Below are 26,512 nucleotides of genomic sequence, written 5' to 3' on the forward strand. Positions count from 1 at the left end.
ATGATTTTTATTCTAACTCTGCAAGAGGCTCAAGCAGAGAGATTGTACAGTTTAGGAAAATGGACTTTAATGACACAACTACTACTAATTTAGTAGCCATACATACTGGTTATAAAAGGACTTTGAGGGTGAAAATAACTGACTAAAAAAAAAAAAAAAAAGGGGAAAGGACACAGACCTCAATGAGCTTAATATATTAAAAAACCTCAAACCAAACCAAAAACAAAACCCACAACAAACAAATGAGAATTTATGCGAAAAATGTCTACAGTCAGTGTTACTATGCTACCAAACACCCATCAACTACCCCAGCTACTCAGGCACTTCAAAAATGTCAGAAAACTGGAAGTCATTAATACCTTCCCATCTGCAGTTTCACTTCTGTCATTAAATGTGTTTTCCCAAACACAACCACTAAATAATTGATCTGCCTACTAAGAAACCTAATTAAAACAAGTATTTCCCAGGGAATTACTTACATGAGACTTTGACCAGTAAATGAAGACCTCAGCCACCATGCGGAACAATTCTTCTGCTTCAGGGTTCGGCTCTTTCAGCCATTTTGCCCTAAAATTCAGTAAAAGGGTGGAAAAGTGGATGATCCTCACTGGGTTTAGGCTTTGAAATCAGTTTTCAAGGTTTTACAGGGATACAAGCCAACAAAACCAAGCATGCATGCTTTTAATCCGTTCTGGTAGCAGTGGCTTTTTGATGTCCTATTTCAAAACGCTTAAAATCCTTTTACATTAATCCGAGGTCTAATCCAACAGATTTGGATTGCACTTTTCTTTTCAGTTTTCTTCTGAAAAAGACCCCAGCTCCTCCTAAAAGTCACAGAGCATCAGCTTGAGCAACTTCAAGATTGGCAGGCTGAGTAAAACCTACTTTAATTCAGTGCTAGGCATATCAAGGGATAAGAGACGGTATTAATAAACAGGAAGACTTTACGAGATTCATTGACCTATTCCTCTCCACATACCTGTTATAGTCCACAAATCTAATCAACAAAGGGTAGAAGGCATAGAGGTCCCGTGCCAAAGTGGTGAACTCATCTAGGATGAGCAGTTCAGCCTCCGACATGTCACCTCTGCCTTCTGCTCTTAGGTGTTCTTCATCCGATACAACCACTGCTGCTTTTTTCTTTAGCTTATCCATCAGTGGCAGGAAGTGTGTCTTTAACAGCTGTGGCTTCGCTTTGCTTATGATGGGCTGGGAAAACACTATTTAAGGCAATGAATATTATAATATATACCTGGCCACAAAATATAAATAAAAATTTTTACCCTTCTCCTCTTTCTTGGATCTTATTTCTGGGCTACAGAGTAAAATCCTGCCCCCATTGAAATCAGCAGAAGTTTTGCCAAGAATTAAACGTGGTCAGGATTTCACATAGTCAATTCACTTTGTCACTATGAGGGCAGAAATTACAACTTCACTTGCAAGATCATAAAATTTGAAATGCCTCTTTACTGGCATTCTGTCAACATATTGGCATTTGCCTGCATAATTTTATTGAGTAATGTAGAACTTGTTTAATGGTTTGTATAGGTGGATACATATATAGCTACACAGCGCACGCACAAGTTTTCTCAGCCACCGGCTCTTCTTTTGAACCTTGCTCTTCAGCTTGAGCGAAGTAGAACTGGAAAGCATGCTCTAGTTATTTGCAAACCTACTGAAACAGCCTGTCTGTATTTCTTATGCACATTAGGACACTGGAAGGCTTGCATGTAGACAGAAATGAGACTGATTCAACCATCCATTTGAGACTTGTTAGCACAAGCTTTTTGCAAATCTACTCATAAAAATGAATATGGAAATTAGCACTTCATCTGGGCCCATTAATGCAAAACCATTGTAACATATCCATTGACTACAAAGAATTTTAGGCAGTTACCACTTATCCTTACAGTGCATTTATGTTACTAACCCTCAAAAGACTAGGAATCCAGACTGCTACCATGAATTACATTACTACTACAATACGTGCTGAAAAGTCATTAGAAAGCCTAATTGAAAAACTGAATTCACAACACTGAAGTGACTTTTCCTTACAGATTGTAACATTGAGAAATAAACTGTTTTTAAATTAATTTTAAGGTGTTACCACAATGAAGTTAATGTAAAGATTACTGAAATGACGTATGCATTTCCACATTTCATTGTAATAGATATGTTAGATATACAGCTTCAAAACAATATTTTAAGGATCCAGCACTCATACAGAATAGCAAGGAACTGTGTAATGGAAACTTCATAATGGAAACTTGCTATATAATGAAAATGGGCTAAATAACTCTAGTCCTTTAATTCAATATACTGCAAAATGCCTATGTGCATATTCTGGGGAAAAAGAAATAGTATAACGCACTTCTTATATTACTTATTAAGGGATTAAAACATACTGTTTACACTGCTCTTTCTTTATACTTAATATTTCTGGTTCCTCAAGATCTGTATTGTTTAAAAACATAAAAAATATGAGTGTTGTTCTACTCCAGTTTAACAGGGTAAATACAGAGTAATTCAGAGTGTGGGTGTATATATATATATATATGCATTCTGAATATACACACACACGCTTGTTTATTTATTTATTTATTTCTACATCTTACCTGCTAATCTCTTCATCCAGGCTCCTTCATCAATACCAAGGTTGTTATAGATGATTTTCAGTATGTTACCCAACAGAGTGTTCATGTGCTCTGAGGTCAAGGCTGTGCAACACATTTCAGCCTTGTCAGGGTTGTTTTCTGGCCCATGCTCCCACCAGTGTGACATGTAACTACATAGCATAGGCAGTACTACTTCCATGATATGCGGCATTTGTGTGTAACGAATACCAGACTCTGCCAGTTCCACAATTTCCTCCATTAGCTTCACCAAGGAAGGAATATTTGGGCAAACCTCTTCTACACTAGTAGGCAAATTGAGAACTATTGGGGAAAAAAACAAACAAACAAACAAACAAAAAAACAACCAAAAATGAATAAACTAAGTCACAGATAGAAAATAATTCTTTTCAATTGTTATTCCGTACAACTTTTGTTTTCTATTTACATTTATGCCCTTCTGATCCAAGGGGAAAAAAACAAACACAACAATAAAAACCAGGCACTTTCATACCATTGAACAATAAACTGTTTATATATAAGCTTCAATAATAAAACTTTCTATAATAAAAATAATTCCTATATGGAAGCTTCAACAATGTAATTATTACAGAATTAATTCAGAGAAATCAGATGCAGTTTGCTATATTCAAAATAAAGCTTAAATTTCAGAATTTCTTCCAACATAAGCTTTGCAGTTGAGGAAACAAATTAATACAATGAAAACATCTCTCCACAACACACCAGATGAGAACTGGAATGTTAATAGAAGAAAAAAAAAAATCATTGCCTGACATAATGAGTAGAGCAGATTCTGAGAAACTGACTTCTGGAGGTGAATTTCTGATGGTAAATGTTTACTTTTCAAATTATTTGAACTATCAGTTCCTTTCTCTGAAAAGGCACTGCCGTTGCCTTTATTTTTGGAGGCAGTTTCTTTCATCTACAAATAAATATCTGTAAGCACAACTATTAGCTCTTGAATGTCTAACATCCTGATGTACACATACAATGACATACACAGACATCTATATATTGAAAATTTAGCGTGCAACTTGTGAAACCAAATGTTTGTACCAATGCAGTCTAAGGCTAGTCTTTTTCCAAAAAACAGTCTCTTCTCCTATTTAGACCCAAATACATTTTACACAGGCATTGCAGAGTCTCCTTAAAGCTTAATGAAATTTTGGAAAACAAATTTTAATTTCTGTTAAAAATCAATGAAAATACAGCTGATTGCCTTTCTAGATGTATTAAAATAGCTAGAATATATATGGTAAGTAAGCATGGCTGTTGATATTTTCAAGATAAGACACTACAGCTCTTTGAGGAATAACTCTGGTATGCTCCCTTTTTTAAAAATAAAGGTGAAGTTATAAAGTGGATGCCATTATAAACTGGCATCTTATACACTGTCATCTGTACATATCTGTGATATAATTCACACTCAGCATATATGCAGAATTTGTACAGTTCTACTGTAACTTCTATTTACTGTAGGAACAAGTAGTCCACATGACCTTATTCAACAACTATGTTTTAGCATAAGAAACACCAAGAGTTTCAGAATGGAACAAAAAGGTATATGTAAAATAAACACACATAACATAATTGTAAAGTATCTGTACTGTCTTGTATTTCAAACAAAGAAAAAACAATTTACATACTACTCCGCAGTGTATTTACTTTCTGAGGGTCTATTATGTACTTAATACAGGCAAAGGTATTTTGCTTCAATTGCAAGTATGTATGTTTTAGGGATCCAATATTGCATACGCAAACTGAGGAACTAAAGTTACTGATTAGAATAAATAACTTCATCATCAAATATATAGTATCTGAGATCCTAAAAATGTGCGAAGTTGCTGAAGTAAATTGATTCCAAAGTGATATTTTGAGAATGGCATCTCAAAAGGAAAACATCGGTATATTTAGAAACATAACATAATCAGTTTTACCAGACTTAGCCTATCGATCTAGGAAAGAAATACAACCAAGGGAATACAAGAAAATTCTTGCACTATAAAACACATGCAAAAATACATGTATTAAGGCAAGCAGCATTTACAGTAAAATTGTGTTTTCATAACCATCATGTGAGTTTCTGGAAATACCTGCTCTGTCTCTTGCATTCTTGGTATTGTAAATTGAGTAGATATTATGTTTGTTTAAATGAGTTTCCAAAAAAGCCACTGGAAAGGCACCCGAGAAAGCGGCCAAGCATTCTCCTAGTGCTGATCGTTGCCTGCGAATTAACAAACATCATTAAGTGTACACATCTTTGATAACTGACTATATTAGGGCAGTCATATACCAGCCTTATTTTTATTCTAAGATGAGCTCATCTCAAAGAGATAAGCCACTACATTATTAGGATCATCAACACAAGAACAGGTAATAGAAACTGAAGTCCAGCAACCCTCTGCTAATATGTGAATGAAATGTTAGGACATAAAATGTCAAAGGTGGCCTACTTAGCTGAGAGCAAATGAGGAACACGCAGGGGAAAACCCAAAGTCATCATAACAATGCCTTCTGTTCTATTACTTTCTTCTCAGCCTTACTGACTTTATAACCTCTACTATTAAGAAAAAGCTACTGAATAGACCAAGAGACCAAATACAACTATCATTTTATTTGAGTGATATAATTTCCTTCTGAGAAACAGTAATAATCAGACCTTGGTCTAGCATGAAAGTCAAGTTCTTCAAAGAGTGGCAAATTACTTCTACTGATCAATAACTGACAGTTTTGCACAAACCCAGTGCTCTAATCTCTTCAAATATATGACAACATTTATTTGATAATCAAAATTCCTTAAGCGTGTGAAAATTGTAAAAAGCCTGTCTCTAGGAAGAAGTGATCCCCTGTCACTGCACTTGGGTCCTTCAGGGGACATTTAAAACTATTCTTTTTGATTTCCAATTCAGTTGATCAGAGCAGATCTTAGATATGTGAGAAATCCTTAGCTGCTGAAGCTGAGCCACACAAAATGACAGAAATCCAGGAGTCCCATGAACTTCCAAGTTAAAAAAAAAAGGCCTCCGAACTGATCTTGTGATTTAACAAGATTCATCTTCAGTCTATAGTTTATCTCATTTTAGGAACTTATATTCTTTCTAGATCTAACTCATTAAACTTGATTTTGTTACATCTAACTTCATTCCCATCACTGCTTATCCTGTTTGCTCCTTCCTTTTTTTCCTTTTCATTAGGTCTTCATAAGCAAAACATATATCCATCACATACACCTACAAAGAGCATGCTATGTGCTTTTCAGTTGCAATAATGGTTGTAGACAACCATACACAAAAATTATCACTTACACTGACATATTTCATCATAACTGCAAACCCCACATCATTTATTTGCCAAATACCAAAACCAATTAATTTTATATCCCTTCATAATGTTTCCTATCATACTGCCACCAAGTAAGCAAGGGTATGTCATGGGGCTGGTCTGGAGTTATGCACAGGTTGATTTGCTAGACAGAGTACAGATATATGAACTTGCTAGATTATTGCTGCCAAGATCTGAAGTGTATGAGTTCTGTTTAGCCTTCCTTCAGAACAGTGCTAGTCACTATAGGGCAACTATTCAGTTCTAAGAACTGAGCTATCTAGGTACCTCTATTTTTTGGCTGAATATGGTTTACACAGACCAAATGTGACTTGGAGGGAGGTTAGCAGATGCACAAAAAAGCAATTATAAAGCCTCATTTCCCTGGGTAATTGAGCTAGTAAAGAAGTAGCGTTGTATGAGTGACAAATTAAATTAGAGTAATGAGAAAGACATATACATCACAATTAAACAATATATAAATGAAGAATTATAACAATAGCTGAGCTGAATGACATATTTTTACAATTCCCCTATCAAACCTCAAATCAAGTGATATTAATTGTAAAGTCAGATAATTTTATTTGTAATTTTTGTTTTAATTAAGAAATATATTTTGACAAACATATAATGCAACATTTTAAGTGTATTATAATAAATGCAGCAGCATTCCACTTAACATCTGAGCACCTTTTTTCTCTCAAGATATCTTTCCAACAACATTTCTTCCTATGTTCATTTCTGGACTGCATATTCAGGAAGTTAAATATAAACACAAATATTAAAAATAGAGGAACACTTCCTTCTTACCGCTCTACATAGATACTCTTGCTGGTTCCCAGAGCATATAAACTGGCCAATATTCTGTAACAAGAGACCTGAACATCTTCCACTAAAGAGAAGAAGAAAATGATAGATATAAAGAAATTTTTCTTTGCAATGTATTTCTGTAGAATTAAAATACATTTCTTTTGACAATAACTGAATTAATAATATTAAGCCATCAAAGGCAATCCACAGAAATCACTCTCTGAATGCAAAAAGTCTTCTGACCACTGAGAGCCGTAGTTTTTACTCAAAATTTCCATTTACTTCAATACCAAGCTACCAGCTAAGACAGTAAGCCTATTTCACTAGTGCATGAACTTTCTGAAATTAATGGCATACCAACTCTTTACGGATAACATCTAATTGCATAATCTGAGAATTTATTAATTTAGCTACAAAAAAATGTGTCAATTAATCTTTTCTAGTTTGTCTGTAGCACTTAAGAAATTTTCACGGCAGATCAAATAAATTGCTGAAAGTAAAAAAAATTATTAGGGAAAAATCAACTTAACAAATGTAACACCACTATATAAAATACATTACAAAAGAAAGGCAAACCCGTTAAATAGATATTTAAATCTTTTAATCATGGTTCATTTTTTTTTTAAAGTTAGACACAGATAACAGTTAATAGCATGTACTTAATTTACACTTCAGAATGACAAAGGACTAAAAAAGTAAATAATCCTTTAGTCCTTATGAATACTTCACCAAAGCATGTGTTGAAATTATCAAATGTTTCAGTCTTGAAAATGTGAGAATAATCTTAACATCTATTTGAAAAAATGCTTTTCCAATGTAATCTGCAGTAATAGTGTAACAACAGTTTAAGTATCATCAAGAAGGACCACACTCCCATCCTTTCCATATATATTTTTTCTAGTCTCTCCCACAGTGCTAATATCCTTCCCCTATGAGCAATGAAATGTTGGGACTAAAGTAGAACTAAGACTTTATGGGCTGGGAGAGCCTGCAAGATAGTGCATCAAAGCTACATAGCCTGGCTCTTTACTATACTGTGATTTTAGTTCGGATCATCTTGGAGTTGAGTATTTTTACATAATAAGAGTAACCTCAGGTACACTGACCCACCTTTGCACATGATCACACCATGGAGTACACTGTACATACTCTTAGGTACAAGCACCAGGTCAAGATGCTTGTCATCAGAGTAGTACAAATAAGATAATCTTATTCTTAACAAGATGTAAAGAGAAGTCGTGTGTAAGAAAAATTAGCCTTTGCAACTATGCTCTAGACAAAATAAGTAGGCACAATTTAAATTAATTACTCTTTCTCAGTTTATGAATTCTAAATTGGGTGTTTTGACACCAGCGTGAGGTACGTAGAATAGCCGATTAAGAATACCAACTTAAGTAATAAAGTATCAAAGGCTAATTATTACGTTCCAAAACATGGAATATGAGAGATAAAAATTATACAAGGCATGAACATGTTGATGCCTGAAAAAGTGGTTTATGATGAACAAGTGATGTATCTGAACCCCACAGATGAATTCTTCTGGATACTGTCACAGACTCTTGAATTTTATAGAAACAATTTAATGAGAAACGTGGATGTTTACATCTCATCACATTCAAATCCATCAATACAACTCCAAATTTTCAAAAACAGTTCTCTTAATGCTATTTTAAATAATATGTTTCCAGATTGTAAGAAGAGAAAAAATATAATTTGATATTCTTTTCTTCCAGGTCCTTCTCTCAGTTATTTCCATAACTCAGTTAGCTATACAGAGCAGAATTGCCTCCTTTAGTGCAGTCTGGACAGCAGAATTCCTGTGGAGTTCCTAGAATATATAAAATTAAAGTTTTGTGTTGCAGACTGCAAAATTTTATCTTGCAGAGACTGGGCTTGGGAAAATAAAGCACACTGAATCTGCCATAATCAGAATCTCTACAGAAATCTCATATACAGAGTCTCATACACATTCCCTGCTCCGGTGCCTGAATTCTTCAGGAGCTCTTTCCTGTTTTCCTTAGGATCTAAGATGCACCCACCCAAAATTCCCACTAACTGAAGCTGAGTCAAGGTGCCAGTAGGACGGAATAACATCATTCTCATAGTATAACCTCATTTATAGACAGAGCAAAGACAAATTAACTTATACAAAGTAACTTTTCACACAAGAATAAAGTCACAGTAAATCTATGGTAAAGTTATAAACAAAACCAATCCTTCTGACTGTCTAATCACAGCCACATCTGCTTTAATATTTACACAAAGTGACCTAAAACCTGTAGACTGTTCTAGGTCAATTACAGCAAATGTTTGATTAAATCAATAACAATGTTGTCAAAATGACATAGGATTTGCCCTTCTGTAATAGAACTGAGAGTCTAGTAATACTTACTACATGACACTACAGATATTTTAGTGGCATAGCACTTTTAAATAATACATACATATCAAATCTTCCCCAAACTGGTGCTGTCCAATATGCTCAAATAACGAAGATAGCACTGGCAGGAGAGCAACTGTGGTATAATTAATGATTTGTGTAACTCCCTTTGGCTGGTTTCTGCTGTGTGTAAACTGGCCTTGCTTAAGATTTTCCATTGTTTTCTCCAGATCCTCAGCAGCATTGTCCAAAAATGCTCTCAATGCCATCTTAACAGATTCCAGACCAGTTTTCATCACAGTCCTGTATATAGCATGCAAAAAGAATGAAAAAGAACATTCTATTAGACAAGCATGGAGTAAAGCCTAGTCTTGGCTTATATGAAATAGATAATAAGATCTGAAGAAAAATCTTTCATCTTTTGATACTGTAAAATCTTCTCATAGCAGAACAACCTACTGAAAAAACGTTTCATAGGTATCCTGCAGAACACAAGGATATTTTATCTGGTTTCCCATTGACAAAATAAAGTCCTTTTAAATTTATAAATTAAGTGATTCATTTACCTTCAGAGGGAAAAAAACACCTAACAAAAAAGAAGAGTGAATAAGTCTGCAATTTATGACTCTAGGAAGAGAAGAGCTACCTTAGGCTAGAACTCAGAAATTCTTCCCAACCATGACAATCGTATTTCTGCCTCCAGAATAAGGGCATCAGAAAGGAATGAGTAAAAACAACCAAATCTGTTTAATAAATAAATAAATAAATAAATAAATGCATTGATTACATAACTATAACACCATAATCAGTTTTATTACCTTATTTGTTTTAACTAGTTCCCTTACAGAGATCCTTTGTTTAAGGAAAGTATCCGTTTAGGCATGCATGAAATAAATCCAGGAGAAATTCTTTTGTAAACTGAATAACAGTCCAGGTTTTTTTCTTCTTGGTTTGTTTGTTTGTTTGTTTGTTTGTTTGTTTGTTTTACAGAGTGAATATATACAGTTTCAATGGCAACATTTTCAAACTTTCATGTGACTTCCATGAATCCCTTAATCCCCGTCTGGAGCTAGTTTTACATCTCTACCAAAAGCTGAACTGGTGACCTCCACCTGTATCTGTATTCCATCTGTATGATTGCATAGAGCATGGACAATTTATGACAAAAAAACCAAGATATTGCTACCTAAAGGATTACATGCAACAGCTGAGCCATATTAATTGACCATGATCATGACTCTACCCCATAGCAAATGGAAAGTAAAATTTGTTCATTTAAGCTACTGTGAAGACACTGAGAAAAAGAGCTCTCTGCATATAATCCAGTCAATTCTACGAGAGTAAATGCAAAGTGAAAAAAGTTATCTTAAATCACCACGGAGGTTAACTATCATGTTTTGTTTCACAACTGCAAAGATCTAGAAGTCAACTATCAGCACAGATAGTTGACTGTATAGTTAGTGAAAAGCGACACATTACCCTCCACTATTTCAAGACTGGCTCATCCATAAACGTCACAATGGCTCAAGCAGCTAATCTAACTTAAAAGTACCATTGAATTCAATGTAAAGGGGCTGGGTTTTGTTCAAATTAGAACCTGAATTAACTTTGCAACAAATGAGACACATTTACTGCACTCCATGTGCATTAAACTCCAGATTTTTTTTATTAGACAGTGTAAGCAAAAGGATAAAATATTTCTAATGTTATTGTGTTTTGGGGACAGTCACATGATTAAAACCAGACGAACTAACAACCAGCAGTTCCTGGACACCATTGATCTGAACTGAATTTGAAAGTGTAACCTAAAAATATTGTCCTGCCAACCCCTAGTAATTAACTAGTAGTAATTAACCTACTTTACAATGGGAACTCTTTTCAGTACTGTAACTTCTTGAGTTTTGAAATTCTGTAGCCTTACACAGGTAGTCCCAATTTGACTGCACATTATTTTCTTAAGTGATTTTCTTCGCACTTTAGAAAATATATTCAGTATTACCTCGCATCCAAGGTCTGGCCCAGTATGTGAAGACAGTTCACTATTGATGTTGCATCATTTCCTAAACAGGGAGGAAAATTATCCACCAATTAAGCTGAGCATACTGTATAGCATACCTACACTCTGCTAACTGTATCTCTGGTTTCAATGGAAGAGTAAATGACACAGCAGAAGAGCAACTGAACTTCTGCATAATTTTAACATTCAAGTTAAAAAACATGCAGTTTGTCGTCTTAGCCTTGTTTACACAAATGCAGTAACTAGAGGCAGTAAAGCATCTCTCATCAAATAGCTGAGGCAGTCAAGATGGAAGCACTTAAATGTGGGGTTAATTAGAGCTGCAGTGTATTGTCTGGTTTTCATTTAAGTTCTATAAATTTTGCTTTAATTGATTCAAGTTTATCTGAACATTTATTTTCCCCCTCTCAGTAACATAAAAGCTGTTAACTTTCGCAAGCTGCTATTGCAGGAAGAGAACATTTCTATAAAATGTAATCAAAAATGTTAGCTCCCTGGTGTTACCAATAGGCTGCAGCCATTTATAGCAGGATCAGGTGTGGCCCACATGAGTAATAGTCTCTGACATAATATGCACCTCCCATAACCAATTCTTTTTTCTCACACTTATGTATGTAAAAAGAGAACTTACACACAACATGCCTTGTAAGCATATGTACATCCCAAGATGTTGCCATGTACAAGCCACCTCTAAGTTCACTTTTTAAATCCAGGGCAGATTTAGGCTACAGAAATTTGACCCACAGGTTTTGGTTTTGTTTTGTTTTGTTTTGTTTTTTAAATCTAAAACTCTGCAAAAATGAAAATGCCTTTTCTGGCTTCTCCCTATATTTAAAGTTTCTCAAGTAAAAAAAAAAAAAAAAAAAAAAGAAGAAATTGAATGTTTAAGATAGATTTCTGAAAACACTGTCATCTGCATACAGTTGTACTATAGTTTCTCACTGGTGGTTATTTCACTTGAAAATATAGGCAAACATACAACTAAAATTAGTAACTGTTTCAGTGAAAGAGAGATTTAAAAACATAAATCAAAAGAAAGGAGCGGGAGGTTTATCGCAGCACTGAGAACGTTGTTCTGTGCTATCAAATTAGGAGGTATTATTGTGTTGTTCATCCACAGTAGATTAAACAAACCTGAACCACAGCTTCCATGGCTGCCCCTAGCCAGGCAGCCCCACTCTCTTTGCACTGGTGGTCATGCAATGATATAAGCAAGCAGATGAGAAAGCTGAGGTGGTGTACATAAATCCCACCAAAAATAACACCCCAAAAGATTATTTTTTTTTTGTCAGCTCCTATTTTTTTTCCTTACTATTTTACTGCTCTGGTGATACGAATGCCAGTGCTGATGAAGAAGAGAGTGCAGGACTGAGCTAAAGACAGCAGGGATGGAGGGAAGTACTCAAAGCAACCCAGACTTAGACTGTGGATTAGACTGTCATGAAATAGTAACTTAACATTCATCATGCAGGTGTGTATACGCTGCATGCTACAGGGCAGTATAGAGATGCTCACTCCAGTTCCCTGAAAATTTACATTGGCAATCTATTTATACCATGTAGACACATTTCAAGGGCCATATATTTATCAGGAATCAGGTACTTCATATGCTGCAACCAGATCGAAGGGTCAGAAATTCATCTAATTATTCTGAAAACCAGACAAGTTTAGGCATATCCCTGTAACAGATACTGCAGTGTGGTTGGTTCCACAGACTGGGATATCAGAGCAGAATTCAGTGACCATGATAAATGCAGCCCCCTTCAATCTAAACTCATTGACATACTTAGAGTTTGGCCAGTTTTAGCCACGTAACGCTAAAAACAGACTTTCAAAATTATAATGAAATTTCTTTTCCGGAATGTGTCCTTCAGGCAGGATTTGTTACAGAATCTTAGAAAATGAAATTTGGTATGAAAGACAGGTTTAGGTTCAGTGGAAATTCTGTGTCTTGCTTTTGTTCAATGTCATGAATTTAGGTGTTTTCACTGCGTTTCTAAAAAACCCACAGAAAAAAGAGTATTTTTTAATATGTTACCTTAAAACGCCACAGTTAAAACTCGAAAAATTCCTTTTAAATTAAGCATTTCAAGACTCAGTTTGCTTCCAACCTGAGGTCAGAAGTCAATTTCAGAAAGCCATCTGGAGAAGAGGAGGCTGAGGGGAGACCTTATTGCTCTCTACAACTACCTGAAAGGAGGCTGTAGCGAGGTGGGGGTCGGTCTCTCCTCCCTAGTAACGAGTGACAGGACGAGAGGAAACAGCCTCAAGCTGCGCCAGGGGAAGTTTAGGTTGGATATTAGGAAAAACTTCTTCACCGAAAGGGTGGTCAGGCACTGGAACAGGCTGCCCAGGGAAGTGGTTGAGTCTCCATCCCTGGAGGTATTTAAAGAATGGACAGATGTGGTGCTCAAGGACATGGTATAGATGGACTTGGCAGTGATAGGTTAACGGTTGGACTCGATGATCTTAAGGGTCTTTTCCAACCTTGACGATTCTATGATATGATTCTATGATTCACAGTGTATGTATGTACCTTCATTAAATTAAAAATATTCTTTTTTTATTAATTAAAAATGTTCTTGGTTTTCAGAAGCCTGAAAACCAGATAAAAACCACTCTGATGTAAAAATGAATGTGCAGTATATAAAATTCCATCACATCATTAAAGGGGAGCAGGTGATAAGTACAATTCAATAGGATAAAAGCTGAAACAAGTTCTGTTCCTTAAAGGAACTCTTCACACAACTCAAAACAATAGAGGCTGGACATATGCAAATACTAAACCACATGAGTTCAAGAGGATTTAAGGTTAAAAGTATCCCAAGAGCTACTATAAATATTAGGTTGATGGCTGGATCACCATTCAGCATGTATTACAAATGCAGCTGATCCCATGAACTGCACAACTGAGCTTCTTTAATAATCTGAGGGACAGTCCTACATATTTTAGAAAGCTGTATTATTATATCAGGAGGGAAGAACTGTTGCTGTATTGCAAAAATGCTATGGATATTGATTCCAGGATGCCTGACTGGAAGGACACTTATAAATTCAGGATGTCATTAGGCAGAGAAAGCCTTCTGTTTCTTTTTAGGAACTCCTCTAATTTCTCTAAGCTCACAAAAATGAGTGAGCAAAACCAGGCCTTTCTTATCTGATGTTTTACCCAGCTAATTTTTGTTTCAGATTACATGAGCCTGTATTATCGATACGAAGATTTTTTTTTTTTTAAATTACTTACATGCTTATCTAGAAAGAATGCCTTCCTGGAGATTTAAACAATATAAAAAGTGAATCAAACTAGTCATATAAATTTGGTTTTTAAATTGAGAAAATATAAATTCAAATGCTCAATTCACCAAAATTATTCACTAAAAACTTTCAAATTCAGCCCACTAATAATAATAAAAGTAAATCAATACAGTCTTACTGATGCATAGTTACAGCTCTCAAACAGTAAATTATTGGGGTCAAAATCTACTTTCACAGTGTAAAGAAATAATAACTCCATGCTGAATTACAATTCCATAATCTCAGTGATGCTTAAGATATCAAATACAATTAACTATTTAAGTTTAGTCTGGAAGACTTGCATGCTTAATTTCCCATTTTATCAAGACTTGTGTATACAGCTTAAGCTATATGACTTTTAGTAATGACTTTCATACATGCAGCTGTATCTTCAGAAGTACTATTCAAATTCACAATAATATAAAATGCCTATATAGGAAAACGATATAGCATTTTGCTATTTGTTATAGCAAACTCCCTGCTATCTGTAAAGGTTATTATCGAGCAACTCTTGCTCATTCAAGATGCCTCCAAAACTCACAAATAACTTTCTAGGCCCCAGCTGTGCTCAGAGGCTGTCCTTGTGAGCATTTTCCCCTCTTCTACACAGGCCTTGTCTGTGCTGGAGTAAGTGCAATTCTTTTTATCAGGTTTTTGAACATGATGTAATCCACTGTCAAGGTAAGGCAAACTGTAAGGCGACTTTGACTTGAGTTAGTAGGTCCACAGTAAACAACCATGCTCCAGAGTCTTATGGTGACCTTGTCATAACTCACGGAAAAACTGCAGTACACTTCTCTGTTGGCATAAAGATTCTGTATTCTGTTAGTTACTGCACACTAGGAAAAGAGTTAAAAACCAAACTGTAGCCATAGCGCATACTCATCTGATCTCATCCGACTTATCTCCTTCTACCACTTGAACCCAGCCAAACAACAGGAAATAAGCAAGCTGAGATGTGGAATGGAAAAGATCTTTTCTTTAGTACTGAAGAAAGTTACATTGACTTAGATTTTTAATTTCAACTGTTACTCATTTTAGAAAAAAAGTCAGAAAAACAAATTCACACAATAATGAAAAAATTTGCAAAATTTTAATAGTATACCTGAGCTAGTTCATTCTTTGAAGAAACACCCTAGGGTATAAACCAGAGCTTATGTGTACGTTTGTGACATACTCCACCCTTCAGAAAAAGCTGCAACAATGTCACACAGCTGCAGAAATAACTCCATTCCTCCTATGATCTTTTGGCTTTACAGGCAAATCCACTCAGCTCATCTCAAAACATATTTAAAAGCGATATCCCAAAATAACTTCCGATCTTTCTTCTCAGTTTAATCGTTTTCATAACGGTCTGTAAGCTTTTTAAACACCACACTGCTGCAGCAAGTGAGTTCCTTCCCTTCAAATTGAATGAAATATGTAGGAATTGAGTTAGATGCATGTTATCTTAATCAAATTCTAATTCACTAGATAATTACCCCATTAGGTATGTTCATGTATGCTGAAGTTTGCAACACATCCATCATAGAAGCTATATATGCATAGGATGTACTATTTCAACTATCCTATCATCATGGCATAAGAAAAAATTGCAGAGTAAATGACTGTGCCACACATTGCATATAATGTATGCACTTGATACAGACTTCAAATTGACTTCAATTAAGTGATTTTCACAATGGCATAAGACAAACACCGAGCTCCTGCTAGATCCACATAATACCAGAAAGATAGTACACATGCGTATGTGGAGTTAAGCACATCTGGGAATATCTAAGAATTCCACAGAACATAACTAAGCATTTCAGCCCACTACAAATTTTCCTTAATGACTTTCCAATATAAATGTGGAGTTCTGATGCTCTGTTTTTCCCAAACGATTTAGAATAAAATAACAAAACAGTAATTATAATTAACTTAGCAAAATTCTTTGGTAGGATAATGAAATCCAGGTATTAGTTAAGACACATGGAAAACTAAATGAAAAACCCCAAACTGATAACTACAAAAGCTTTTTATTCCTTCTAATAAATTCTGTGATCTACCAGCCTAAATCATTAGTGGTCCGTGAAGACCATGCATTTCAGCCATGCAGCCATGCAGCATGCAACAAAGCAGCACGTAACACAACGCAAAAATGGCAAAGAAAACCAAGTGATGGCCATGCTAGTATTTGTCAAGGGTCTCCTTACCAAACAGTGAAATCCTATGCCTGACAAGAACTCCAAGTTTGCAGAACAGGCTGAAGACAAAAGAAAAATAAGAGAAGAGAAGGGAAAAGGAAAAAAATAAGGGGGGGGGGGAGGAGAAGAAAGAAAAAATAACAGCTGATATATGAGCAGGAAAAGCAACATGATGTCACGCAGAAAGAATCAATTATCTGAGCAGAATGTGGGACAGAGTACTAAAGAAAGAGTTTTTAAGTGCATATCCTTAACAAACATGGTTAAATAAGCACATATTATAATTAAAGAAACAAAAAAAAAATTAAAAGCAAAGCTAATTAATATAAAAGCGTCCTATACAATAACCCACAAGGAAATAACCATCAAAGCTTTAAGAAGTAAAATGTGGTCAGTGTGCTACTCAGGATACCACTGACAATTTGAAAACAAAAGGTAAGGAAATCAGATTAATTGAAGTGTTTGATGGCAAATGTTTAACTAGTCCGATTCGGATCTTGTGATCTTGAACACAGTGAGAATTTCTTTTCAAATACATTGCTTTTTAAACACATTTAACATGAGAAATAGCCTCTTAAATGGTTAAAAAACCAATAAAAATGGATATGACCAATGATTTAATTTCATGTTTGAATTACTTCTGTGCTGATGAGCAGTGCCCTGTTCAGAACAATGAAGAATGAAGTTTTCTGTTAATTCACAGAAGCAGGAGCACACTGCCCTACCCAAATTGACCTGGCCTTCAGATTTAGGAAGGGTTAGCTCAATCTTCATGATGCAGTTCAGCCTGAGAATTTTCTCCGAGAACAACATCAGTTTTGGTGTTATTTTTTACGCCGCAAAACCCCTCATCTCCCATAAATGACATGAACAATATCATGGCATTTTATTAAGCTATTTAATTATTAGGTACACGGGCTAGTTATCAACCTCTGATTTAAAAGCAAAAGGCACCATAAGCATGTCTGCACAGTTTATGGGTAAGATCTGAACATGTTGTTCCATTGACAAACAAGAGCATGGTGCCAAATGGAAACATTTATGTCCAGAATCAGAACAGCCAGGTTAATGTGGTGTTGAATTCAGCTAATTAGCCAGTGCACAGTGATCCACAATAGCAACAACAACTGCTCTGTTTTAGAAATGAGTCTGGTTGGTGCATGTTCAGGGATCTCTGTTCACTTTTTATTCCATGAGGCAGACATACACTATGTATTCTTTTATGAGGATCCTGGTTCACCCAGTCCAACAGGAAAAGCTGTACAGAAGCATGTTAGCATCATATAAATCTTGTGTCCATTCTAACAAAGACATTAAACAGCTCACAATCATCTATCTTATTTTCTAGCATACAAATGTTACTCAACTGACTGTAGCATTCAGTAGATGGTATGTTTTCACAAAGTCAGACTGAACCTGTTGTCTCCAGTGTAATTAGTTTAGGTTAAATAAATAAATAAATTAAAACATCCAAATGGCCAGTACTTAGATTGATGTCCACAACTAATTTTATACAACTGCAGTAGTACAAGGACTTGTAAGATGGTCTAATGGATGAGTAATGCAAAAAGCCCAGTCCTGAAGAGGCTGGTTACAAATAAGATGGAATATAATGCCACCATATTTCAGGAAGAGGTCTGATCCGTATTTGCCCACAAAATAGATCTGTATCTAATGTGTTTGCTGAACACGGAATGGTTATTGCATTTGTTAACACTGTCACTGCATTATCAATACCCAAAAATATACTCTTCCATAGCTTAATGAATGCAAACTTATCTTAATGGGGAAAAGAAAGCAGCCAGGAATGGCCCTTAGCTTTAAGAAAATCCTACGTATGAGTTGCACTCCAACAAATCTAAAGAGAAAACTCAACAGAAATCCAAAATTCAGCTTTGGCAAACTCCCTACAACAGTGTAGGGGAAAAAAAAAAAAAACAAAAACCCACACAAAAAATGTTGGGAATCTATTAAAGTGGCCCAGAATAACCCTTCAGGAAATGAATCATATAATGTAGTTTCTGTAATCTTTGTGTCTTGATAATTGAGAAATGAACTGCTCAATAGCACTGCTTATAGCTGTCATTCATCCAAGGTTTCCTTGCATGTGTTTGCTTCTCTTTGGCTGACACTTCTGGATGGCAGGTAACTCAAGTATGGCAGCAGCTCTGATCCTTTTGCTGGGCTACATGTTCAGGAATCTCATGCAGCTAGACAGCATATGTGCAAAAGTCCTGAATCTATTGCAGCATGTATGCTGATACATCCATGTTTGACATATTCCAGAAGTATGGGGTTTATTGACATGACTTAACAACTGTGAAAATATTGTTATCCAGGACATTACAGAGAGAAAAACAGCACCTCAGAGAGTGGAAAAGTATCCAGATGCATGCAATTTGATAGAGTTTTATAATTCTTTGAATAATGCCATTCAGCCAAGCTGCCAGATCAAATTAGTCCATGAGATGACACAGGGTCAAGACAGCCATTACTTACTTATGCTTGGTATTGTTGCTAGAGACTTCGCACAATCTTGCAAACCCTGCATGTCTGTATGACCATCAATTGGCTGTCAGCCTCAAAGAACAGCAATTTAGTTTTGCATGCTTCAGTACCCAATAACAGCCAGGAAGGCAACCATGATACCTGTACATTATGGGTATGCAGTAGGTCCTGTGCGAAGCTTGTAGTCTACTTCACTAAATGGGAAATATGGGTTTCAATTCAATCAGAAGTGAAGTGAAAGCCTATCTTAGAGAGATGGTCTAAAAAATGGATAACTTCAGAGAAAGGATCAAGTGGATATTTCGGTCATATTACTACCGTTATTACTATTTAGAAAACCAAAGAGCAGAAAGAATGCAACTCTTCCATTTTTACTATTTATGGTGGATAGTAATAATGATACTTACTGAAACACAGCTATAAATAAGTTTGCCTTTTAAATCTACCACAAAATTTTTCAGGAATAATGATTTCACTTTATACCTATTTCCAAATGCGAAAACTGATAAACAATTGTATAGCCTGTACCACAGACTGTGCAACTGATGTATTGTTGGACATAATGCTAAATTTAAGTTCCCTGCATGCTAAAATCATCACCACTACCTTTAAAACAGCATATAATCATAGCTCTGTACTCCTCTCTTCATTTTATACAATGAATTTTCCTAACAGGAAAAGAAAGTGAAAAAAGTTTAATTTGCGTGGTCGTAAAAATAATTCTCTGCCTCCCACTTCTCACTCTCCCACAATCAACCACTGCTGTTTAAAGACACACACACACACATGCATATGCATTAATATTATTTTAAGTTTTACCTTGTCACCATTTCTTTCTCTTTATTAGAGGCATGACCTCCACTGCTGAGAGGCCTACTTGCTGCAGATAAGAAATACAGGCGATGATTTTTAAAATACTGATCAATCAAAGGGAGTACAACCTGAAATTACACCAGAAAGAAGTGGTTATCTCAGGGCTTTCTTTCCTATGTTCTGTATTACTCTTTGTTAGGCACAACTAAAGACAGGAGATTGTTCTCTGTTCTAAAATCTCTACGTACTTTTTCTTTAATGTCTATTCCTCTTCGAATTTATTTAGTATTCAAGGCACTTAAAAATGTCATCAGGAAAAGCAACAGAAAAAAATTTACATTATCTCTGGGACTCGATCTGTGTGTTTTTTTAGGAGGAGTACAAAGCAGAAAGTATAATTTCATTTTATCTCACAATTTAAGATTTTTCCAGTACCACATACCCAGACACAACTATTGCTGTTTATGCCTTTTAAGGTAGGCTTAAGAAAAATTCACCTACAACTGTCAGCACACTAACAGCACTTAATTCTAGATGCTATCAAATAAAACTCCCAAAACAGCCTCACTCATTAAAGGCTTGTCCACAGAAGTTTTCCTGTTTACTTCATGTGGTGACCATTACTCAGTGCCCACTGCACGTGTCAGCCAAGAGGAGATCCAAAATAAACAGCCAATAAGAAAATCTGAAATTGCTTCCTTTTTGGAGCATGGTTCAAAAGAAGGTGAAATGCTAGCTTCTGAGTCAATGAACTTGGCAAACAGTACCACATGGAAATACTTTAAGGTATCGAGATTACAATTTACTGCAAGAATATCAGGGTTAGAAAATGTTGCAAACTGCTGCCTTTGCTTATTCACTAATGAATTCAAAAGGCACTTTGAATATGCAAACATCATACAAGCTTTTATGTGCAAAAGGCATAAGCAGATTTTCTTAATTTATAAAGCGTAAAACCTTTTGACACAAAAAGGAGAACTGGGCTGACAGGAATCTCGTGAATTTCAGCAAGGGGAAGTGCAAAGTCCTGCACCTGAGGAGGAATAACCCTAGGTACCAGTACATGCTGAGGGCTGACCAGCTGGAAAGCAGCTTTGCAGAGAAGGACGATGGGGTCTCAGTGGACAGCAAACTGACCATGAGCCAACAACGCACCCTCACTGCAAAGGCGGCCAACAGCATCCTGGGTTGCATTAGAGAGAGCGTTGTCAGCAGGTCCAGGGAGGTGATTCTTCCTCTCTACTCAGCACTGGTGAGGCCACCTGAAGTGCTGTGTCTGGTTCCGGGCTCCCCAGTACAAGAGAAACATGGACATACTGGAGAGGGAGTCCAATGAAGGGCCACAAAGATGATGAAGAAACTAGAGGATCTTTCAAGTGAGGAGAGATTGAGGGAGCTGGGACTCTCTAGCCTGGAGAAGAGAAGGCTCAGGGAGGATCTCATCAAAGTGTATAAATATCTGCAGGGAGGGTGTAAAGAAGATGGAGCCAGGCTCTTTTCAGTTCTGTCCCATGACAGGACCTGAGGCAATGGGCACAAACTGAAACACAGTAGGTTCCCTCGGAGCATCAGCAAACACTTTTTTACTGTGAGGGTGACTGAGCACTGGCGCAGGTTGCCCAGAGAGACTATGGAGTCTCCACCCTTGGAGATATTCAAAAGCCGTCCGGACATGGTGCTGGGGAACCTGCTCTAGGTGACGCTGCTTGAGCAGGGAAGTTGGACTAGATGACCTCCAGAGGGCCTTTCCAACCTTAGCCATTCTTTGGTTCTATGATGGAGACATCAGTTTTAAAACAAGGAAAGAAATAAGGAAGGTGACAGTGACAGATACATAGCTGTGTTAATTCCAATAACTGTTGCTCATATTTATCTGCCTGAAGACTGTAAAAGAGAAAAATCTTCAGAATTATACTAAGCTGGTAAACAGAAAACGTAGGGAGGTTATGAATAACATCATATGAGCAGTTGCATATCACGGAGCAAGGAAATAATGAGCCTAAGAATATGGTCCTGTAATTTTTTCACATCTATACTTCATCCTACAGTATTTTCAAGCTATTTTTATTACTACTGTTTTTAATTAATAAAATAATGAATTTAACACAGAAAAGTGCAACTATAACAACAAAAATCATGTTCACTAACAAATACTTTCTCACTTCAACCACTTACTACGTTGACAAAGAATAAGCAAAGATATACTGTACTTTGGCAAAAAACTTGATTTCTTGTTCATATGGGAAGTGCTCTCCTTTGCCTCTGCTGCCACCATCTGCAGAGAGAAGAAAATTAAGCTCCCTGTCATATATCCTAATTACAGTCTACTGTGCATTTTTCTTCAAAAGTGTATACTATAAACAAATAGTACGGGTCATCTTTAGATGTAGATTTAAGATACCCTGAACAGTATACATACTAGTCAAAGTGGCATTTTATGACTACTTCATGAGGAGAAATGTTACAGCAAATAAAATATGTAAAGAATAATTGTCTAAATCTTCATAAAAGTGTAGACATCTCACAGTCCAAAGAGACACGGATATTTTTATGAGATTAAACTCTAGTCCTATGTTTGTATTTTTCTAGTTATTGGTGACAATTTGGAAGCCTGAACTCAGATTCTAATGGAACACCTTTCTCCAGTCATTCCCAGGAGAAAGAGAATTACCAAATTTTTACTACTTATTTGTGGACTTTGTCTAAAGAACAAAATTAATGGTTAGAGCTACCCAACTGAAATTAAAATTGCTTCACTTCCCCCATTACTATAAAAATCAAATACTCTTTACAGACATAAGCTGGTACAGCTCCCAGACTATTTATCCTTTATTTATTATCTTCTTTTTACTAACCCATTGAGGGACATGAATGGTATTTGTTCCACCAGTGTTTCTAGTGTTTCAGTATTTATTCATTATCATTCTTGCAGTAATGCCAAATCTATATAATTAAGCAGAATGAAGCCATGATAATCAGGCATTAGCAGCACAAGTAACCCAATGAGTTATCAAGGCCAGACTTTTGCTACTGTAAGCAACGATGGCATACAATAATTCATAAACTTGATAATTTCCACTTTATAACTAGATAGGCTTTTGGATGAGCGTTGATTTATTCAATCTCCATGCTATTTCTGCCATTAAGACTGTCAATTACAGCATCTATGCCTAGACATGAGGCACAGTATACGTTATGTGGCATTGCAACTCCCATGGTCACACAGAAGCTGCATCTGGCCAGGTTTTTTGCCTTTTACTGCTCATGTAAGAAGCTGACTTGGGTCATCAAACTTTTATTTTTTTTATCTTTAACAAAAGTAGATCAAGTTAAATCCTTCCCTTCATAGCACTGTTGATGAAACAAATGCTGGGTGTTTGTGAAAGAACATTCCCCTTGTGGGAGTTTGTTAAAGAGGTTTCTCTACTCAACTTCCTCCTCCAGAGAAAATTTCAGAACGGTACAAATGGCTGGTTTAATTTGCTCTGTGAAAAAGGATTACATGTAAATAGTAAATATTAATGTGCACATATGAGAGATTACCAATTAGTGCATAAATACAAGAGGGCAGATAGTTTTCTTTTTCAAAGGAAGAAAGTCATTATAAATTTTGGCTGAATGCTTTTCATCTGATGAATGAATATGGGAAACTGGAATGAATATGTGAACTACATAACTTTCCAAAATTCATCATCTTCATCAACTATAGGAAACTAGAGGGAAAACTCCTCGTCCAAGAATGTGTCATTTTTTAAAAATCTTCTAGTTGCTCTTATAATATCAAACATCTTAGCTAATAATTCTTAAGAAAATGCACAAGGAGTACTATACCAAACTCCAGAATGTACTGATGGGCTTCATCCACGTATCTTATAAGTTGCTGAAGGAAACTGTAGGCAAAGCGTTTCTCAATGGAGGGTGTGTCTAACTCCAGGTCCTTAAGTCCTCTGTAAAAAGAAGCAAGTAAATTTTCACACATGCAGAAGGACTCAAAGCAGTCTTACCTCTCCATGTAGTCTGAAACCATTTTCTCTAGTAATGGTTAACTGCTTATTAACATAAGAATTGTTCTGTGTTTGAAGTAAACAGTAGTCTTATGCTTATTTAGGTTTTGAGCAATTTGTTAAGACACAACTCAGATTTCCCAAGTAGAAGGTTACAGAAAAATGAGACTAGTCAATCAGATTAATCCAGTATCATTGTAATTTCTTTCCCTTACTTGTAAGGCATTACTGTCTTATATTTCCCTCCAGGGACTGATTTTTGGGTGAGGGAGTTTTGAAACTGCCAAAATACTTTGATTTAAACAATCAAACCAGAAGTAAATCTAGTCTCCCTCATCATGACTTTTCCCCAAAAGTCTGTTTGTAATGGAAAAACTTCGAATAGCTAAGTGGCATTTGTGAAAAATCAGGGGAAAACCAAAACAAAGTGATGGAATTGCAGTTTACCTTTTGCAGTATGTTCCATCATAGTTACTAGTCTGATGTGAAAAATGTATCTTCTTTCAACAAGTTTGAATCTGCAGCGAGTGGTTCCATGATGTGGGCTGATGTCTGCTAGCAACAAGTTGGCAGTGACATAAGCCTTGATTCTGCAGGATGGGGACTTTAATGATGGCATTAAAGAAGCTATGCTTAACCAGCAAGGGAGTCAGTCACCCCACTGTCAGAGGCACCAAGTACATTAATACTATTACTTTGCAAGTTTAAAAAGTATGCCTACTGAATATAACTGCCTGTGTAGGGCACATTTCTGCTTTAAATTAGAACATTGATGATAGTAGGGTTCAGTTTCAGAAAAAGAGATTCTGGAACTAAAACAGCTTTGTCGGCTAATACTTGGAAGGGTACAATAGTGTCTGCTTCATTAAGGTTATCTGATCAAGGACCTTCTCAATGCAAAAGGGGGTAATAAGAGGGAAGCCATAAACAAGAACACATAGAGACGCAAACGTGGTAGACAAGGGATAAAGGAGACAATGTCGGAGACCAAAAGTCTCCAGTTACTAATTAATGGGCCATTAAGAAACTTCAGACACAGCTTTGGAGAGGGCCACCTGGATTTTGTAACTCCTAAAAGGAGGGGACGTGAAAAACATGAGGATTTGAAACATTCGAGGCAGGTCAGTGGAACTACACAAACTAATGACAGAACGTGCAAGGGAGGAGGATCGAGGAAGAGCAAAGGGGAGAAAAGACAAAAAGGGGTATAAAAGGGGCCAGTCACATGTAAACTGTGGCCTGTCAATACAGTTGTCTGACTGAGCCCTGCCCTTCATCACTAGAGTCTGTCCTATCCTCTTATTAAATCCTTTCTTAAGTATTTCTCTGTGTAACCTCACTCACTACCCCATGTGTATGTGTGTGCTGTGAGGAGTAAGTGCCAGCTACTGGAAAGACTAGCATGAGTGGATACTGGCCCAGCAACTGGAGTCAGACTTGGGGTGTAGGTGCCCCCAGGCCTGTGGTGACAGCAACAGGAGTGAATGAGGATCTCAGCGTCAGTAGTTGGAGAGGCCATAGCTTTTGAGAATGTCTCTATGGGTCCTACAGACTTCGAGCCCATAGTGCGAGCTACGGCAGGGGACTGGCGTGAGCGGATTTGGTGCTAGCAACTGCACTCAGATGCGGGGAGCAGGGGGGATAAGGCAACCCTGGTCTGTGGTGTCTGCAACTGGAGCAAGTGGGAGTCCCAGTTGCCAGCCACTGGAGTGGGAATGATGTAAGTCCCAAAAAACAGCTAATGGCGGGGGGCAGTGTCAGTTAAGGCGAGTGAGGGGCTCAGCATCAGCAGCTGAGTGGGACCGTGGGTCACAGGTCATGTGCCTGAGTGCTATGTGCTTGGCACGGGGCAAGTGTTTGTATCTTCCCTAAACCCAGTCTGCATGGGGGTGCACTAGACTAGAATGGTCACTGTCAAATAAGAGACTGGAAAGAAATGTGTGCAAGGCCTATGTAGCAGAAAGTCAAGTGGTAAGCAGACCAAAGAAAAACATGAATCAGATGCTTGTTGGTTTAGACAGCACAGTGGTCACAGGAGCAGCAGGTACATTAAGTTCAACTTGATAGAAAAACCTGCATTTGACTAGCACAGGAGGATGTAGATGCAGCAGGAACTATTTACTAGATGATGGGTGTGTCCAAGTTAACAATTATCTTACCATCCCTCTTAGCCTTCCATTCCTCCAAAAACCAAAAGCCACTTTTCACTTGTGTTTAAGTTAGACAGAAATAAAAAGGATTAGTCAAAAAGGAACGTGTAACCTTGAATACAGCTGAGGAGTCTTTTGTCATTTTGACAGGGGATGAGAAAAGAAACCTTTGCTGACTGACATCCTTCTTTGTACATCCTACTCCACTGAAGGGAAGTAAATTGAATTATTCCAGATACCCTGAAAGATTTTACCTGGAATTATTAGATTCGCTGTGGGACTCTATAAACGGGCTGAATTTCATATTTGATATAAAAGAAAGGAAGTAGGCAGATTTTAAGTAGATGTGCTAGGCTAATTAACTCACAATGATTACATAAATCCATCTCTGTGACT

At 36.6% G+C, this 26,512-nt stretch overlaps 1 protein-coding gene across 1 annotated transcript in view; it reads right to left on the reverse strand.

Moving 5' to 3' along the window:
* The window catches only part of RYR2 (ryanodine receptor 2), a gene marked incomplete at both ends in the record, with an annotated part of 441,781 nt that overhangs the window by 81,019 nt on the left and 334,250 nt on the right, over nt 1–26,512 (reverse strand). The window contains 11 exons of the mRNA XM_082305460.1: nt 480–567; nt 980–1,220; nt 2,616–2,936; nt 4,727–4,857; nt 6,765–6,846; nt 9,209–9,447; nt 11,144–11,204; nt 16,651–16,700; nt 19,969–20,090; nt 22,173–22,237; nt 23,794–23,909. Coding sequence (XP_082161586.1) covers nt 480–567; nt 980–1,220; nt 2,616–2,936; nt 4,727–4,857; nt 6,765–6,846; nt 9,209–9,447; nt 11,144–11,204; nt 16,651–16,700; nt 19,969–20,090; nt 22,173–22,237; nt 23,794–23,909 — 1,516 coding nt within the window. The remainder of the gene's footprint in view (nt 1–479; nt 568–979; nt 1,221–2,615; nt 2,937–4,726; nt 4,858–6,764; nt 6,847–9,208; nt 9,448–11,143; nt 11,205–16,650; nt 16,701–19,968; nt 20,091–22,172; nt 22,238–23,793; nt 23,910–26,512) is intronic.

This window comes from Platalea leucorodia, assembly GCF_965183815.1.
Source record: "Platalea leucorodia genome assembly, chromosome: 3".
Lineage (NCBI taxonomy): Eukaryota > Metazoa > Chordata > Aves > Pelecaniformes > Threskiornithidae > Platalea > Platalea leucorodia.